The sequence below is a fragment of the Rhineura floridana genome, chromosome 1 (assembly GCF_030035675.1).
Source record: "Rhineura floridana isolate rRhiFlo1 chromosome 1, rRhiFlo1.hap2, whole genome shotgun sequence".
NCBI lineage: Eukaryota > Metazoa > Chordata > Lepidosauria > Squamata > Rhineuridae > Rhineura > Rhineura floridana.
The window spans coordinates 208,598,172-208,616,162 of record NC_084480.1 but is presented as its reverse complement, the minus strand read 5'-3'; the positions used below and the strand labels follow the sequence as shown (position 1 = coordinate 208,616,162).

Below are 17,991 nucleotides of genomic sequence, written 5' to 3'. Positions count from 1 at the left end.
CAATAAAAAAGGACAGTCCGGACTGGTGGAGTCCCTGGTGATGCCTAGTGACAGGCAGTAGCCACGTGCAGGTAGGAACCTGACAGGGAGAGCCAGGGAAGGGCATCACAGCCCTCCAACACTGGAAGCATTCAAGAGGCAGCTAAACAGCCACATGTCAGGTTTGCTTTAAGTTGGATTCCTGCATTGAGCGGGGGGTTGGACTTGATGGCCTTATAGGCCCCTTCCAGTTCTACTGTTCTATGATTCTATGAACTGACAAATGATCAACTGGCTTACATGGTTTATGGATGCTTTGTGACAGAGCAGGATTCTTGTGCTTTTAACAGCCCTGTGGCAGGCAGAAATTCAACAAGTTCCAGTATGTAACTACAATCATGGGGCAGGGTTTATCTATTGACCTCTTATTACTCACATGTGGCCCCTGATTTATTTTCAGACCCCTCAACCCACCTACAAAACAGGACACAAATTAGCATGACACAAAGTGCATGCAAATTTGTGCTTCTTTTGTGGGTGGGGTGGGGGACGCAATCCACATACAGCATACTGGACCCAGAAAAATCCTGCTGGCACCCCCGGCTATAACATAGTGGTTATGTCTGAACTGTTAATTCAAATCTTGTCCCTAGCATTGTCCTAGGTTAAGGTCCTCTTTGGGCTGTTATGGTGTTGATTACTGCCTTTTTCTCTTGAAATTAATAGTTTCCTAGGAAGAAACAATTACTACATCAAAATTCATGCAAGATTTAAAATATACACCTTCTGACCAATGCCAAATATTGCTGTTTTAAATTTATAGCACAGTGTAAAACAAAAGCAAATCTCTGTCATCATTCGGGTTCAGCAGAAAAATCCCACTAGTCATATATATTGCTAAACAGATTTCCTCTTCTGGTTATTATGGTCCAGCAATCTAGGAAAACTTGACTCATGATCATGCATACATCTTAATATGCACAAATAGGGGGAAAATAAACAAAATAAACCTAGGAATACACACAGCATCTGTGAAACCTTCTCTGCTCCAATGACTGAGTTGCAATAATAGTTTGAGAAGTCACTGAGGCACCTTCTAAGTGTGCTTTAACATATTTCACGACCACCACCACCAGATGTGGTTTGCTTCACTGCAGTGGACATTGCTATAGCTGTAGTGAAAATTAGCCTTCAGAGTTGATGGATAAGAAATGTCCAGGTTTCTGTAAGCTAGTATATGGCATCATAAAATCTATGCTCCCTAAGAGGTCATTCTGAAAGACTTAAAATGCTCCATTCAGCAACTGGCCTGAGCTCACAAGTGGTGGCTGTGAATTGCTAATTGGGATTGCTGTAATATTCACATCCCTTTTGTTTTTCTAGAAAATTTGTGCCACTGGGAGGCTACAGACAACCATTTGCCTTATGGTGGCCTCATACAATCTTATTGCAAGGCACATGCAACCATATGGAATTCAATCACACTAGCCATATGAAGTTGCTGGCCACATACCCTGCATCTCAGAAATCTAAGAAAGCAGCAACATGGAAAAAATTACTTTGCAATGTGGTCAAGATGCTATAGATAACCAGTCCTCATGGGAATGCATGAGCCAGGCAGTAAAGACGATGTGGTGGCTGCTACATCTTAATTGGTGATTGGCACTAGGGATACAGAGACATTCGATCTTTGCAAATTCACATGCAAAAGCACCTGATCCGCACTTCTCAGGCTATTGTGTGGCTCATGATTTAGCTACTCATCAAATTGCACAATTGTCCAGGTGCTGGGACACAGTTCTTGGGAGCTTATCTTAAATATCTATTTTGAGAGACAATGCACATTTAGATATGTATTAGGTTAATATACATATTGAAATACATATTTTAAAAGTCTTTTCTTAAGATCTAGAGATTAATGCAGAAACAATACGAAATCATAGGTAAAAAACAAAGAACGGTGATTTTTACCACACTGCTGCTTCCTCAGATTTCTGAGATGCATGAAATAAAATTTAAAATGTTCCCCAACGTTTGTATGTGTGTGTATTCCTTCAGGGTTTTTTTTTTTAAAAAAAACCCTAAAAATTAGCATATAATGGAGAGAGGTTTGTGTCCAGTGTACTCTTGCTGCACTGTTTAACTTGAAGAGTTTTTTTTTTTAATGTTCCTGAGTTCGGATAATTGGTCAGCTGCCTGCTTTGGATGGGGTCGTACTCCCTCTTAAAGAGTAGGTTTGTAGTCTGGGGGTGCTCCTGGATCAATCTTTTTCACTAGAGGCCCAGGTGACCTCCGTGGCTAGGAGTGCTTTTTACCAGCTTTGGCTGGTAAGACAGCTGTGGCCGTTTCTGGACCAGGATAGCCTGACCAGTTGTCCATGCACTGGTAACCTCCAGGTTGGATTACTGTAATGTGCTGTATGTGGGGCTGCCCTTGAAGCTGATCCAGGAGCTGCAGCTGGTGCAAAATGCAGCGGCGTGACTCCTCTCTGGGGCAGGGTATTTGCCAACATGTCACCCTGCTGCTGAAAGAATTGCACTGGCTACCTATTAGCTACTGGGCTAAGTTCAAAGTTCTGGTTTTGGTGTACAAAGCCCTATACAGCTTGGGACAAGGATACCTGAAAGATCATCTTACCCCTTACATACCCAGTCAATCACTATGCTCTGCAGGTGAGGACCTCCTGCAGATACCACCTTATCAGGAAGTCCGTTCTGCACAACATAGGAAACAGACCTTTAGTGTAGTCGCACCTTCCCTTTGGAATTCCCGCCCTTTAAATTTTAGACAGGCACCATCTCTGTTATCTTTTTGGCGCCTCCTGAAGACCTTCCTTTTTCAACAACCCTTTTAAGTAGAGACCTTATCCCACTGTGCATCTGTGTTGGAATTGCTTTTTAAGATGTTTTCAAAGCTTTTTAAATAAGATGTTTTTACATATGTTTTGTTTTAATATATTTTAATGTCTGTTTTTATGATGTTTTTGTTGGAATTGCGGCTTGCCTGTCAGGGCAATGCCACTGCGTATGACAGGAATGAATAGAGACAGTACACTAGAAGTGGTGAAGTTGAATCTTTTACTGATTCAATAGTCTTGTGCAGATACACGGATACACGAGCTTCTCTCTCCTTCACATACATCAAATGCACCCCCCACACCCTGAGCTGTTTCCATGGTGGTTTTATAGCCTTGGCAGCTTTCCTGCCCAGCCACCTGCAGCCTTCGGTCTGCTCTCTGTCCTTGAGCCCCAGAGCGTGCTGTTTAACCCTGTCCATGTCTTTTTGGAATACTTGCACTTCACAGCACCCAACAAGCCCCCACCTTCCAAACAGACATGGCTCTTTATACATTTTACAGATTTTGTTTCTCTCATTTACATTTCAGTTAAGTACAGTTTTACATTTTCTCTGTTTTTACATTTTTACTTTTACATTTCACATCTTTTATCAGACAACACATTAGTCAGCATCTATCTCTGGTTTGAAACATGTTAGATACAAAGTTTCTTCATTTGTTTTTCGTTCTGGCACTTGTGTATACCCTGTATATCCATGCATCTCATCATGTTTTTGTATGATGCTTATCTGGAATCTATCAGGCGGTTTCCCCAGATTGGATCTCTCAGACCTCCTTAAAACAACTTCTGGTTTGGGACTGCTATGTGTTTCTGTTTCAACAAGAGCATGTTCCTCTTGTTCCTCTTGTTTTACTGTTTGCTCCCTTCGTTCAGAGCCATTGTGTGTGTGCGTTAAGTCCACTGACACTGATTTATCCCAGTCCTCCTCCTGAGCTTTCACACTCCTGCTGAATATCACTCTTTTCTCCTGTGGTAGCCATACGCGGTAAAAAACATTTTGAAAACCTAAAATGATTCCTTTCTGAGCCCTGGGTGCTAGCTTCCCCCTACGTTTTCCCTTGGGGACATGAACCCAGCATTTTGTGCCAAATTTTAGAATGTGCTGGAGTGTTGGTTTCCGACCATATAGTTTTTTGTAGGGTGTCATGTTTATGGCACTGTGGAACAACCTGTTCTGAATATGTGTCGCATATAAAATACATTCACCCCAGTATGCATTACTCAGATTAGCATCTCTAATCATGGCTCTCGTGGCATCTTGCAAGGATCTGTTTTTTCTCTCCGCCAGACCGTTCTGATGTGGGCTAAATGGAGCAGTGAGCGCATGCTTGATGCCTTTCTTTTCTAGATACTGTGCCAAGGACTGACTGGTAAACTCCCCCCCCTGGTCTGTTCTCATTTGCTGTATGCTCATGCCATGCTGTACTTTCACCTTTTGTATGAACATCTTTAGTTTCCCTTCAGCTTCATTCTTGGAACGTAACAGATATACTGTACTATATCTTGAGAATTCATCTACTATCACCAAGAAATAGCGGGCTCCACCTTGTGACCCCTGAAAAGGTCCTGCCACGTCTACATGTATTGTTTGGTATGGCTTATTCGTGTGACTTTCAGCTTCCTTGTGTTTGGGAGCTGTGGTTGCTTTTGTCTGCTTACATATTTCACAATCGATATAAGCATCACATGGTTTTAATGTAACATCACTGCTCAAAGCGGGCACTTTCTTAATCATTTCATGATTTGCGTGCCCTAATCTTTTATGCCAGGAGTGTATGCAGTTATCATGTGGCCTTTGGTTAGAAAACATCATTACGTTTTCTTTGTCATTAGGGTTCAGTTGCACATAATACATGGAATCCCTGAGAAACCCTCTCACGCATACTTTTTCTCCTGCTTTCACCTCACAAGTTTTGTTTCTAAATGTAACTGTAAATCCCATCGCACATAATTTAGGTACAGACAATATGTGACATTGAATGTCTGTCACGTACAGAACGTCAGTAATAATTGTATTTAAATCACTTAAAGTCACAGTACCCATAGCTTGTACCTGTTTTCGTGTCCCATCAGCTAGCACCACGTGTGAAGTCGCTGGAACCACAGTCCTGAACATAGATTTGTCATTGATTAGGGTGTGTGTAGCCCCTGAATCAAGAAGCCAGGTTCCTTTAATATTATAGTCTCTGTCTCTGGTTACAGCTTCAGCTTTCACTAGCTGCACATGCGACGGCCTTTCTCTCTGCCTTCTCTGCCGCAACTCACAGTCTCTTTGAAGATGAGTTAATGACCCACAACGATAGCATGCCTTTGTTCCAAACGACCTGCCAAACGACCTGCCATTAATCTCAGTCTTTTCACTTTTTCCTTCCAACTTTCTTTCCTTCTCCTGTTCAGTAGCCTCCTGACGTCTCTCCCACTGCTGTATCAACTTGCCTGTCACGTAAGGGAGCGATAAATCTTCTTCAGGGAGCGCTTTGAGTGAACTAATAAGATTGTCCCATGATGAATTTAATGTTGCCAGGATTATATAAATTTTCTGTGTGTCCGGATACATTACATTCCGTTCCTGCAACTCTGCAAACAGCTTTGAAATTTTAAACAAATGTTCAGACATTGTGACGTCGTCTGTGTACTTGAGCTGGTACAATCTTCTTGTTAAACTTATTTTATTGCTCGCTGTTTTACGAACGTGGGCCTCATACAGAGCTTGCCAGGTTAATTTAGCTGTTTCTTTATCCTGCACGTATAGCAATTGAGAGTCACTTACTGCCAGGATAATATACGATCTCGCACGCTCATCCAGCCTTATCCACGGTGCCGGTGGGGGATCAGACGGGGGATCCTCTGTTACAACAGTCCATAAGTCTTCCTTTGTCAGAAACGCCTGCATCCTCATTCTCCAATTCAAGTAATTAGTTTCGTTCAGATGCTCCAATGGCATCCCTTGCGAAAGTGAAACTGCCATTCTTCACAGGCACAGTTTGGAGAAACGAAACCTCTTTTTACAGCTTCACCGTATCTGCTCCAGGCCTCTTTTACATCCTGCACCAGCTTCCACTGGCTCCTGTCACCGTCCGTGCTGCTGTCATTAGTCGGCTCAGCTCTGCTGCCTTTCTTTCTTCTCTGCACTCTGCTTATGCTCTATTCCGTTCCTGTTCTGGGCCCATAACCCTTTGTTGGAATTGCGGCTTGCCTGTCAGGGCAATGCCACTGCGTATGACAGGAATGAATAGAGACAGTACACTAGAAGTGGTGAAGTTGAATCTTTTACTGATTCAATAGTCTTGTGCAGATACACAGATACACGAGCTTCTCTCTCCTTCACATACATCAAATGCACCCCCCACACCCTGAGCTGTTTCCATGGTGGTTTTATAGCCTTGGCAGCTTTCCTGCCCAGCCACCTGCAGCCTTCGGTCTGCTCTCTGTCCTTGAGCCCCAGAGTGTGCTGTTTAACCCTGTCCATGTCTTTTTGGAATACTTGCACTTCACAGCACCCAACAGTTTTAGAGTGTTTTGGTGTTTTGTTTGCTGCCCTGGGCTCCTACTCGGAGGAAGGGAAGGATAACAACAACAACAACAACAATGTAGAGGGGGACTCAAAAATATGATTCCCCTATATGCATCCTAAAGACTATTCTATCAACTGCAGTACATCCAATTGTAGTACAGTCCGTTCCATCACCTCAGGATTCCACCACCTCATTCCCACTTCCTTTTGCTGCTACTATAGACCAAGCCTTAGCAGAGTGGGGACAGTGATCTTGGTGGAATTGGGAACACAGTGTGTCTACTGTCTACTCTAACTGGTAACAGCTCTCCAGAGTCTCTGGTGCTTTTTACATACAAAGCATCTGTTCTACAGTCTAGCTATGGCCCCCTTCTAGAATTGCATATTTATATCCTGTTTTTCCTGCATAAAGGGAAACAGTATTAGCATTTAATAACAAAGCATCTACAATATATTAGAAGTTGTAAATAACAACATACCAGGCTTAGTCTTCATTACAGTGGACTTCCCACAAGCGCAAGCGCGCACGCACACACACACACAGCCTTTCCAAGACTTAACATACAAGTGAATTAAATGTATATCTTGTTTTTGTTTTTTACATTCAATAGCAAACTTTAATTGGAATTTTAACTCCTATGTGCACACACTTTTCTCCTAAATCTCAAGATGTTCAATAAACCAGTTGCATCTGATGACATATTTAACAGCCAGCTTAGTAAAAGGAACCACCAAAAGAATCCTGGTTGTATTCAAGATTCAAGCTAGTTCTGACTTGTGATCTACAAGCAAAACAAAAACCAACAACAAATATTTACATTTACTTTAAAAAAGCAAAAACATGTTACTGGAAAACTGCCTGTCATAAAGTGCAGTGTAAGAAGAGGTAGAGTTTGCATATTGTGAGGATTTTTTTGAGGGTAATATATTTCTGTATGCTCTCTGCACAGAAATTCATTTTCCCTCTCCTCTTCCCTTGTAAGTGAGTGTAGGCCATCACAGTGTCTGGGGCAGGTTTTGCCACCACTATAGATTTTGTCCCTAAGTGTGAAAACTATTCACTTAAATGAGAGAAACCATGATGGATCACCTGGAGACACAAATGGTCTGGTGGCTATACCTGTTATCTGCCCCACGGACACCAGTCATTAATAATTAATCTTAATGTCTGCACAATCCAATCTTAGGTGCTGTTTTTCTTAGTCACTGAGAAACATGACAGAATGCTGGGAACTTTTATAGAAACACTACTCCAAAAGGTTCTTTATATATGCTCATGTATCTCAGCAACAGACATTGCTCTATGGCTTACTTAAGCACTTGATGTAACTATTATACTTTACCTTTTGGGATAATAATACAGGTTGTGCTTTATATAGTCAAGTGTTTGTTTGCATGTGTATTCATTCATCACCTATTTGTTAAAAGGAGTCTCAGAGGCAAAACTCTGAGTGTATAAAATTAAAGAGCATTCTGCACTATGGTACATTTACTTACCATGGATCTAATTTCCTTAGGTACCATGTAAGAAAACATGAGGACTAACTACAATTGGATTTGGTTTTGGCTTTTTTAAATAAAATAAAATAAACTTAGGAAATAGTAGAATTATGCCACTGAAAATAAACGTTATATCTATCTATCTAAAGAACTAATGTAAGGTTATCACTTGCAACAATTTCCAAGCAGTTTTTGCTTAATGTTTCCGTCAGGTTAGGGGGAAAATGGATAAAAGTTCTATTAGAATATACAGAATGTGCTTTTTGGGTGAAAAACAACATTAAATTCAATGGCAGTGTGGGCAAATGAGGTCATGGACAACGAGCTCAGAAAAAGGAAAACAACACTGAGATGAAGCAACAGCCAAGGGAACAAAGAGGCATCAAACAGTAGCACAAGTATATGACCACTTGGCATGTTGAGTAGTTTTCAATATCTGTTTGGCTGCATCAGTTGTGCTGCTCTCAAAGCACATATCAAATTTAGAGAACGTTGACACAGCATTAATATATTCTGTCTCTATGGGAATTGGACCTGAACTCTTATGCATTTAGTTTCTCTTTTGTCTCCTGCTGTTCTGATAATAAGCTTTCTGCATTTTCTGAACATATACATTCTTTCTTTCTGGAATTCCAGGGTTATTTTCCACTAAAATTTGGACAACTACAATAGTAAATTAGATGCAGCACCCTACCACACACACTAAAAAGGGGGGATTTTTGAGATATGATCATGACATATTAATTTATATTTATATCAAGATTTATATTCTGCCTTATTAAAGCTTCGAGTCAGCTAACGTTAAATAAATATAAAAATGGTGGCTAGGGACCACTGCTTCTGGATTGTAAAATAGTTGGATTTAGCATTGGTTAAAAGAAGATATGAAGTTGCCTATGGGAAATGGGTGTAATCAGGAAAAATATGGGGGGAAAGACTAATAATTAGTAAATGGGGGAGACACATGACAATGAATTATTTACATGAGAGTAATGGGGTTTGTCAGACAGAAATGAAGGTCTTGGTCACATGAGATATACAAACAGGTTTCAACTCATGTCCATTGGCTGGTGTATCCAAGAAAAGACGAGAAGATTATTAAAAACATAGAAATACTATATAAGCTTTTAGAGTTACTTACAAAAATTGGGCTTTTCCTGTACTATACCATCTGTTCTGATCTGAGAAGCAACCACAATGGTCTTGTAAAATGCCACTGAGAAAAACAAGCTAACTGTGAATTGAAACTTGTACAATCAGAGTCACATAAACTGGATTTATGTTCAACAAGACATCTTTAAATATGTGCCTGACCAGGATAGAACAGCACAGTATAGCTAAAAAGTTAAAACATACAACCTTTGTACTATTGTTCTGTTATAAACATACTTGGAAATCTATGATGGGGACATCTACCACTGTCACTGGAAGAACAGATTGGGGGGAGGTGGTGGGGGCGAAGAGAGAGATGCAGAGGAATCACCAGAAATTGGTAACTTATTTTGATCTAGCAAAACACTAACTATTCCAAGGGAAGCCACCCAACCAAGTACATATAGGATAAAAGGGAAGATGCAATCCAGTGCAAGGGAATTCTTTCGAATTCTTGGGTGACACTGGCTTATGGCATAATACTGATTAATCCAAGAATTTGGGATCCATGTACCTATAGCAGCAATTCCCCCAGTATCAGTCATCTTGAGCAATATGATCAGCAAGGGAGGCCCTGTTTCTGGTACTGCTGCCTGGTTGGCACTGGTGATTGACAGGACCCTCTTGGTGGTGGTTCTCTGTTTGTGGAATGCCCTCCCTGGTGAAGTGTGTCTGTCTACGTCATTCTTGCTTAACCAGGCATTTGATGGCTGAAAGATACTGGCCATGGCAACCTTGCAATTAACACACCCTTAATGGCTTTTACATGTTTTAAATATGTTTTATATTTTAACTTGTATTAACTTTTTTATATCTGCTGCCCTGGGCTCCTTTGGAAGGAAGGATGGAATAGAAATTTAATATCAACAAAAAAAACCCTATTGATTTGTTTCAAATATCTTCTACAAAAAATTGTGATGGCCTCTTTTTATATGGCACCCAGTAAGAGTTTCTGGTGTAGATTCCTCATTTATGAAGACTGATATGAATAACTCATTGGGGTTTTCTTCTATATCTTTGCTCTTAAACTGGTGAGTCACGAGAACCCACTACTGGATCACAAGGCAGTTCATCAAAAGTCCTCATATTTGATATGTCTCTGTTCCATCCTGGGAGGGTCTCATACTTAACCTCTACTTTGTTTATGACTTCCTGATATAAAGTAGGCTGTAACAGCTGCATCATCACCATACAAATACAGTATATGGTAAAACAAATAAATGGGCCCCCAAATGGGTCAAGAGTGGTTGCAAATCTGAAAAGGTTGGACTACTGTTCTGTATCATTCTGAATGTTTATTTGACATCTTGTAGTCCCAGCAGTCCTAATGATTCTTCAGTACCTTTTGATTGTATTTGTGAATGTAAACTATTTCCGGCCCTTCAAGGGAATCAGAGTCAGATAAGTGTGATACAGTTCCAAGTGGTTCCTTTACTCAGAGGTAAAGTAGAGAGTTTCTTCAGCTAAATGATAATACTCACTGGCAAGTTCTTCCATTCAATAACAAAACAAATCCCTCTAACAGTCAGCCTTCCTCATTCACTCACAGCAGAAAGCCACAAGATCACCATTTGACTGTGGGATTTGCTGAGAATGCCCACTAAGCTTGTTTTCAGTGAGCCTATGCCTTCAGCCTGGCCTCTCATATAGGCTATGGGCACCTACTTACAGCCTCCTTTTACGCCTCTTGGAGGCACCCTGACACCTTTATTTTTGGATGTCCCAGTCCACAGCCTTGCCCCCACCAACCAGTGCCTCACCATTGCTCCTGAAGCTTTCCCAACCCCTCCACACACATCTGAGTCCACTGCCCACGGATGATATCATTTCCAGGTACTGTAGGATGGAGCCAAGCAGAACAACTCACTCACTGGAGTGTTTCAGATGGCCTTGTTGTGCTCACACTTGGTTACTATATTATTTCAATTCCCTCACGTGAATGTACGATTCATTTCAATTGCAGTTATATTTTTAAGGGAAGTCTTTTCCTTCTTGATAGCATCTTGTAAATCTTCTTGTATCTCTTAGGAACAGTTGGTATGTATACTGATCTTAGAAGATGATACGCTCCCTTAAAAAAGCACCTCTGTAGGTTTTATTTTCCTAGAGAGCATAGTGAATGGAATTCTTATTGCTGAGTAAAATAGTATAAATACACTTTAATTAAGATCAGTATTGAGAATCTTTGTGTTGATGCAATTTTCCTGGAGTCAACACCTAACCCTGCATAGAATTGGGCTCCGAGTCACGATCTGGATGTTTGCTGGACTGCTGCATTGTGAGTTTGATCGTTTGCTTGATATTTCAATTTCAGTGCTGTCTTTTCTTTTAAACACTTGCTAAACAGCATTTTTAATTGCTTCTGGATTGCATTGTAAATGATTTTGGAAGGCTTTAAAAATAATTATTTTGTGCTAATAATGAATTATTGCTTCAAAACAAACTATTAGAAACACTGCTATAACATTTGCCAGCAGTGTAATACATGATTGTGCTAACCAGCAGAAACTAACAAAGGGCTGATTTTGACAGTGGACCAGTTCGCACGTCATGGTAAACCATGGTTTTCTGTGAATGTGGAGATTGTGCCTGCTGCATTCCTCTCCTAGCATAAGCATTTTCGCTTTGTGATTTGTTAATGCATTTTTATTGGAAGTTGTAACTGCTGCTTTTTGTAAATTGTATTGTTTTTATTGATGTATTTTTATATTTGTGGGGTTTTTTTGTAAGCCACCTTCAGGGCTTTTTGGCCGTAAGGCAGGGTAGAAATAAACAACAATAATAATTAAAAAATAAGCAATATGATCCTTGGCTTAGCACTACATCTATACAAGTTACTGTGATCTGTTTCACTCAAAGAAGCCATTTTTGATGAGCTAAGAACAAACCTTAATAATAATAATAATAAATAATAATAAAATTTAATTTATGTGTCGCCTATCTGGCCATTGGCCACTCTAGGCGACGTACATATAAACAATTAAAACACAATACAATAAAATACAATAAAGCAATGTGAAAACAATACAGCAGCGAGAACAATATTAATACAGGGTTAGAGGCATTTCAGTCATAACGGTTAACCCTCCCCGGAAATCGCAGCTTCAATTCATAGATTGTTTGGAGTGGAACAAACCATGGTCTCCTGTTGGAATGTTAAGCCAGGGAATGTGGTTTGTTGCTCCTGTGTATGCTAGTAGAGGAGTGAAGAGGGTAAACCACTATGGTTTACCATGACATGCAAATGCAGCCTGTGTTAGCTACTCATGAGATAACTTTTCAAGTGGTTTCATGAGTATATACTGTGTGGAAATGAAATGTCACAATTAGTCATCCAAGAAACTTGTCTGAAGTTACATCTGTGACAGCAGGACTCCACAGGAATCTAGGATCCTCTTGAACAAAGGACATTTTTCAGCTAACAAATTCATATGTAATGTTTTCTCATATTTACTTGATATATTTAATTCCACTCTGTCCAGTGGGCTCAGAGTTGCTTGGAGTAGTTTATCCCAACACAAACATTCTTGTTCTCAAGAAATACACAACTTAAATGAAATAGTTTGGAGGACAAGAGTGGTCAAATGAAATTAAAATGACTTTATAAACATAAAAGATACTGAAACAAAAATCCTGAGCAATCATATCATGTTGTACATAATAAGTCAGCTACTTCCAAAAATGACCCCTGTGCCTATAGTTAATCCACAGCAGGTACACCAAGGAATGATCAACCACAGGGCCATTCTCTACTGTCTACAAGTTGACTTTTCTGTGATCCTGGCATTTGAAATTAGTCTAGTGAATAACCCAGTGTATGTCCATACCACAAATCATCATACTGTAGTTCAAAGTTTTCTTCCAACCACATTTTCCATTAGACAGTCCTATGAAGAAATTTGTGCATTTAAACTCATGGATTGGGCCCTGAGTCAGAATGAAAGGAGCATTTACAAAATCAGTTCCACTCATAAAACACACTGCAGAAGTCAGTTGGATGCCACCACATGACCGGTGCCGATTGTATTTCCCCCCCTCTAGTTTGGAATTAGTCTGCCCTTAAGTGTATATTAGTCTGCCTGAAGAGTTCTCACAACTTTATAAAACTAAGTTGCACACATGCAGATTATATTTTTACTGAGGACAATCCTATACACTGACACTGTGGAATGTAAGAGGTGCAAGTAGCAGAAAATAGTTCTAGGGTGACATCTTTTACTTCTAATATATGACTCAGACTTCTTTGACCCAGATAATCTCACATGTATATAAACGTAAATGTACTGCCTTCAAGTTGATTCCGACTTATGGCGACCCTATGAATAGGGTTTCCATGAGTGTGAGAGGTAGTGACTGGCCCAAGGTCACCCAGTGAGCTTCATGGCTATGTGGGTATTTGAACCCTGGTCTCCCAGGTTGTAGTCCAACACCTTAACCACTACACACGTATATTCAAGCCCAGATATACACACTTTGCACATATCCTCAATTGCTATCAAGCTAATTAGCCATAAATCACATTGCAGGCAGCACCTCATTATTTTAGGTATCCAAGTTCAATTTACTTACTAATGGCAGCATATTTGCTTTTAATAGATGTGCTATTAAAAAAATAAACATAATGAATGAATGAATAACCATTTAAGCATCGTTACCCTATCCAAATGAAAAATATCTAAGAATGCAGCATCCACAGAAGCTATTTACTTTTTTTCTTGTGAAATAATGCTAATTATAAACTAAGATCACAAATGTAAATTATACAGAGTAAAAGAGCTAGTGGAGAATAATCAGGTCTATCCCTGCTTCAGTTCATGCTGAGGTTAAATGGCTGAAATGGCTAGTATGTACACACACAGTCGATTCTCCCAAAACAAACTTCACAGATGAGAGAGTAATGCCTCATTGCTACCACCACACAGGGTAAGGTCAGTTTGGTGTGTTTTGGGATTTCCTAGCATTACCCAAGCAAGTTTTTAATTTCTCAGTGTCCCCATTCACTCATTCATCATTGCATTGTGCAACATGGGCACAGCGGCATCACAATCTTTATTTTTGTTCTAGCTCTCTTAATTCTCTCATGGTGTGACATGACAACATTGCAATGAAAGCATACAGGTCCACAGCCAACCAAAGTAAAGAACTTTGTAACAGGTTCCTTGGTCCTGAATATGAGCAGAGGGAGAGATTATAGATGGACCAGCATACTAAGTGGCCTTTTGGAGCTCTTGGGTTCCCAACATTTTCTAGTATTGCATTATACTTCAACTGGACTGAACAAAAATGCCGCAAAGTCTACTCTCTTTGATCACAGTGGGGAGGATGGCAAGGCTGCAGAAGTGGTGCCAGCCTCAGATCTGATAACTATCTAGTCACATGGATCCCCTTCAGTGTTGCCCTGACATGAAAAATAGTGTCGGGTCAATTGCTTGTTCTATTCTCCCCCTTCCTTTTCAGCCTCATGAGTGCAGATGATATATTCCTGTAACCTGATAAATAGTATGGGTTCCACTCTCAAACCATCTTGCACTTCTTTAGCGATTCACACGTCTCTTTTCCAGCTCTTAGTAAGCCTTCCTCTTCTGCAGTGATAAGGCATTGTGAGCCTAGCTTAGGATGTATTCGAACTTGGGCCAAGAGACCTGAAGTTGGTCCTTACTCTTGGCCAAAGCAAAACACCTGACCCATTTCCAAGTATGTGCCACTTTTTCACTTCTGTAATTCATTCACTTCTGCAGTTCTTAATCTACCCTCTGAACAGTTCTTTAAAGTATCAGGAAGAGTGGGTTGAAATTGCACTGGATCTTGAGCTTTGCTCAGTGAATTCTGCAAATATCTGTAAGTCTTGGGCCGTTGCCCAACTTTGCTATGTTCTGGCTCCAGCCATGTCAGCCAAGCATCCTCCAAGGTTCCGATTAGGAAACATACCCTGCCATGCTTTAGGACTCCCAAGACTTTCCACAAAGGCCAAGTGCCTGAGCATCATTACATAAATCCATAAGACTTTATTTGTCCTGATTTGTTTACTCTTCCAGCTGCTCTCCCAGGCCGCCCTCTTGCAAATTCTTCTCAAAGCTGTTTAAGCTGAACTAAACTAACAGTTTCCTATTGGAGTCGCACATTCTTTCCCATATGTCTATGAGAGTCATCAAGCCTGATACCTCTAGTTATGTAGCAGCCTAACCATTTTTGGAAATCAGTGCATGCAGCACGTGGCAATGAAACCTTTGTGGCCTTTTCAGTTAATATTGATTGTTAAATCAATAAAATTAGAGATACGTATTTAGGAAAAAACCAGAAAGACCACCACCTACAGAAAGCTGTGATTAATTTACACATAAGGGCTGCTGGAATATGCTATTGCTTCAAGAAGTTAACTTTAAAGATATGCAGAAAATGCCATTTATTTTAAGAAATGGGTTTTGAGCTCAGCCCTTTGCATTAAGAATGAGCAATATGCCTCTTCCTCCATGCAGATGTCAACATACGAGCCAGGTTCTCCATGCACTCTTCCTCCTCAAAAAAGAAAAAAAGGGAATGCATAACAAACTGCATGAACAAGCTATCTGCATGATAAGGCATTAGTCTAGGTCGTATGTGCTGACACCTGCATGGCACACAGGTGGGTCACCAGTAACCCTCCAGATGTTGTTGGATTCCAGATATGATCAGCCCCAGTCAGCACAGCCAATAGTCAGGAAATCATACACCAACAACTGGCGAGCCACAAGTTAGCTGCTCCGGATGTAGGATGCCATAGTGATCCATCACTATATGAAGGCAGAGAGTAAACAATAATTTGGGCTTGGATAAACAGTTTTGGAAACACTGTCTGCTTTGAGGAAATGCTAGGTGAAAAGATTTCAAAGAGATGATGGAATGATTCTGCAACACATCCACAGGAGTAGGACACCAAATGACTTCAGACACAATTCACCAGAAAACTCTCCTGCACAGGCCACAGTGAAATCAATCGCAGCCGCTTGACATCACAGTTGTCTAACAATGCTACTGTAAAACAAAGGGAAATGGAGCTACTAGATATTGCCCTCTGCAAACCTGCACTTCCCTTAAACAGGGAACAACATTCCTACATTTTCATTTTACCTGGAATTGTATTTTTCGGTTAATGTGAGACACGTGGAACTGTTTCAGGAAACGTTCGTCTTTGCTCCAGAAAAGGCGGATGTCAGGGATCCCATACAGGATCATGGCCAGCCTCTCTAATCCCAGGCCAAACGCCCAGCCAATTTTGTTCTCAGCACCAGCTGCAATTACACAAAGAAAAACATCCAGGACCTTAACAAAAGAATACATGTAACACAGTACTAAGAAGCAAACACAATGAAAAAAGGAGGATAAAATATAGGTATGCCAGCCACATGATGGTTCTGAAGCTTGAAGGCCAGCTTCTACTGCAAATGGTTGTGCAATGAGTGGATTTCTGTGAGACTATTTCCAGTTTGGTACAATGCGTAGTGGACTGTAGACCACTACGCCATTCTTACTCTGGTAGACTTTAATTCAAACTTGCAGGGGCGGGGGGATGACGACGACGACACATGATATAGTCCTTCCTAGCCTATACCACTTGAGACACAGGGGAGGTCACATCTTTGAATGTTTCACTATGTAAACATATTTCCCTGTGCATGAAACCTAGCATGCCAAAGAGAGAGCTGGGCTAACAGTTTTTTCAGAACTTTCAAGGTTCTTCGGGAAAAGTACTTTAAAGTGGAGAAGCAGAGATGAATCCTCTTTACACTGAGAAATGTCTGACACAAGTGCAAGTATGCCATCTCAGAATTCACATGGGAGATTGCTTGCTAAAAAGTGCCTGTATATCAAAATGAAGAGAGCCAGTGTGGTATAGTGGTTAAGGTGTTGGACTACGACCTGGGAGACCAGGGTTCGAATCCCCACACAGCCATGAAGCTCACTGGGTGACCTTGGGCCAGTCACTGCCTCTCAGCCTCAGAGGAAGGCAATGGTAAAACCCCCTCTGAATACCGCTTACCATGAAAACCCTATTCATAGGGTTGCCATAAGTCGGAATCGACTTGAAGGCAGTCTATTTCCATTTTTCCATATCAAAATGCCAAGGACCTGGTCCCTGGACGAGCCATCCCTTCACAAACAACATATTTAAACCAATTCTAAGGCAGAAGTTCCCAAACTGTGGTCTGTGGACGACCAGTGGTCATTCAGGTGGTCCACGGCATGTCCACATTAAATATTCATATTTGATTTTCCACTGTATTTTGTATTGCTTCTTTTATTTGTTATACTGTATTTTATTATATCACAAAAACAGAACAAAAACAACATGAAACTTTTCAATATGCCCCCACTCCATAGATCCAATGGAATTCTGATCACAAATATGTCATAAGCAGAGAGCGAAAACAAGAAATGTTTCATCAAGTTGCCTGCAAACCTTTCAGAGAAAAAATAGTAATTTGTATAGATGCATAGCAAATTTTCTCACTACAGACATTATACACTAGGACTGTGAGAGCAGGCAGCCACAGAAGGGCAACACTGGGTTGTATTCAACATAGCTAAACGACTTGTTCCATAAACACAAGGATTTCTCCTATCATGGGACAATCTCCCGAGCCCCCTGCATTTGTTTTGGGGTTTCCCCCAGCCCTCTGGAGCAGATATGGAGATGGTGCAGGGTAGCACTTTTTAGCAGAATATTGCCCACAACCTCTAGGCTGACGTCAAGTTAGGGCCAACGACAGACAACAGTGAGGTAGAAAATGTTCTTTGCGGTGTGCCTTCTGGGGATATCTTTGGCACATTCTGTGGGTTGGTTTGGAGAACTTCGATCTTGCAAAACAGTGAAAAATCAAGCCCCAAGGAAGTTTAAATCTACTAAGCAAATGTTAGCAAAAATTGCCTTTTTAAAAGGATTTCTTCAAACAATATCAGCTAAAATAGAATCAAACATAGCCCTTAATCCAAATGGGAAGAGCTTGGGTA

General features: G+C 40.7%; 1 protein-coding gene across 7 annotated transcripts in view; it reads right to left on the bottom strand.

Annotated features, from left to right (window-relative positions):
* The window catches only part of FARS2 (phenylalanyl-tRNA synthetase 2, mitochondrial), a 378,326-nt gene that overhangs the window by 147,881 nt on the left and 212,454 nt on the right, over positions 1 to 17,991 (bottom strand). For 6 of the 7 annotated variants that reach the window (XM_061591178.1, XM_061591172.1, XM_061591205.1 and 3 more), the window contains one exon: positions 16,111 to 16,271. In XM_061591178.1, coding sequence (XP_061447162.1) covers positions 16,111 to 16,271 — 161 coding nt within the window. Of the gene's footprint in view, positions 1 to 15,425; positions 15,520 to 16,110; positions 16,272 to 17,991 lie in introns of those variants that run through there. The other variant, XM_061591225.1, reaches the window with a different exon arrangement.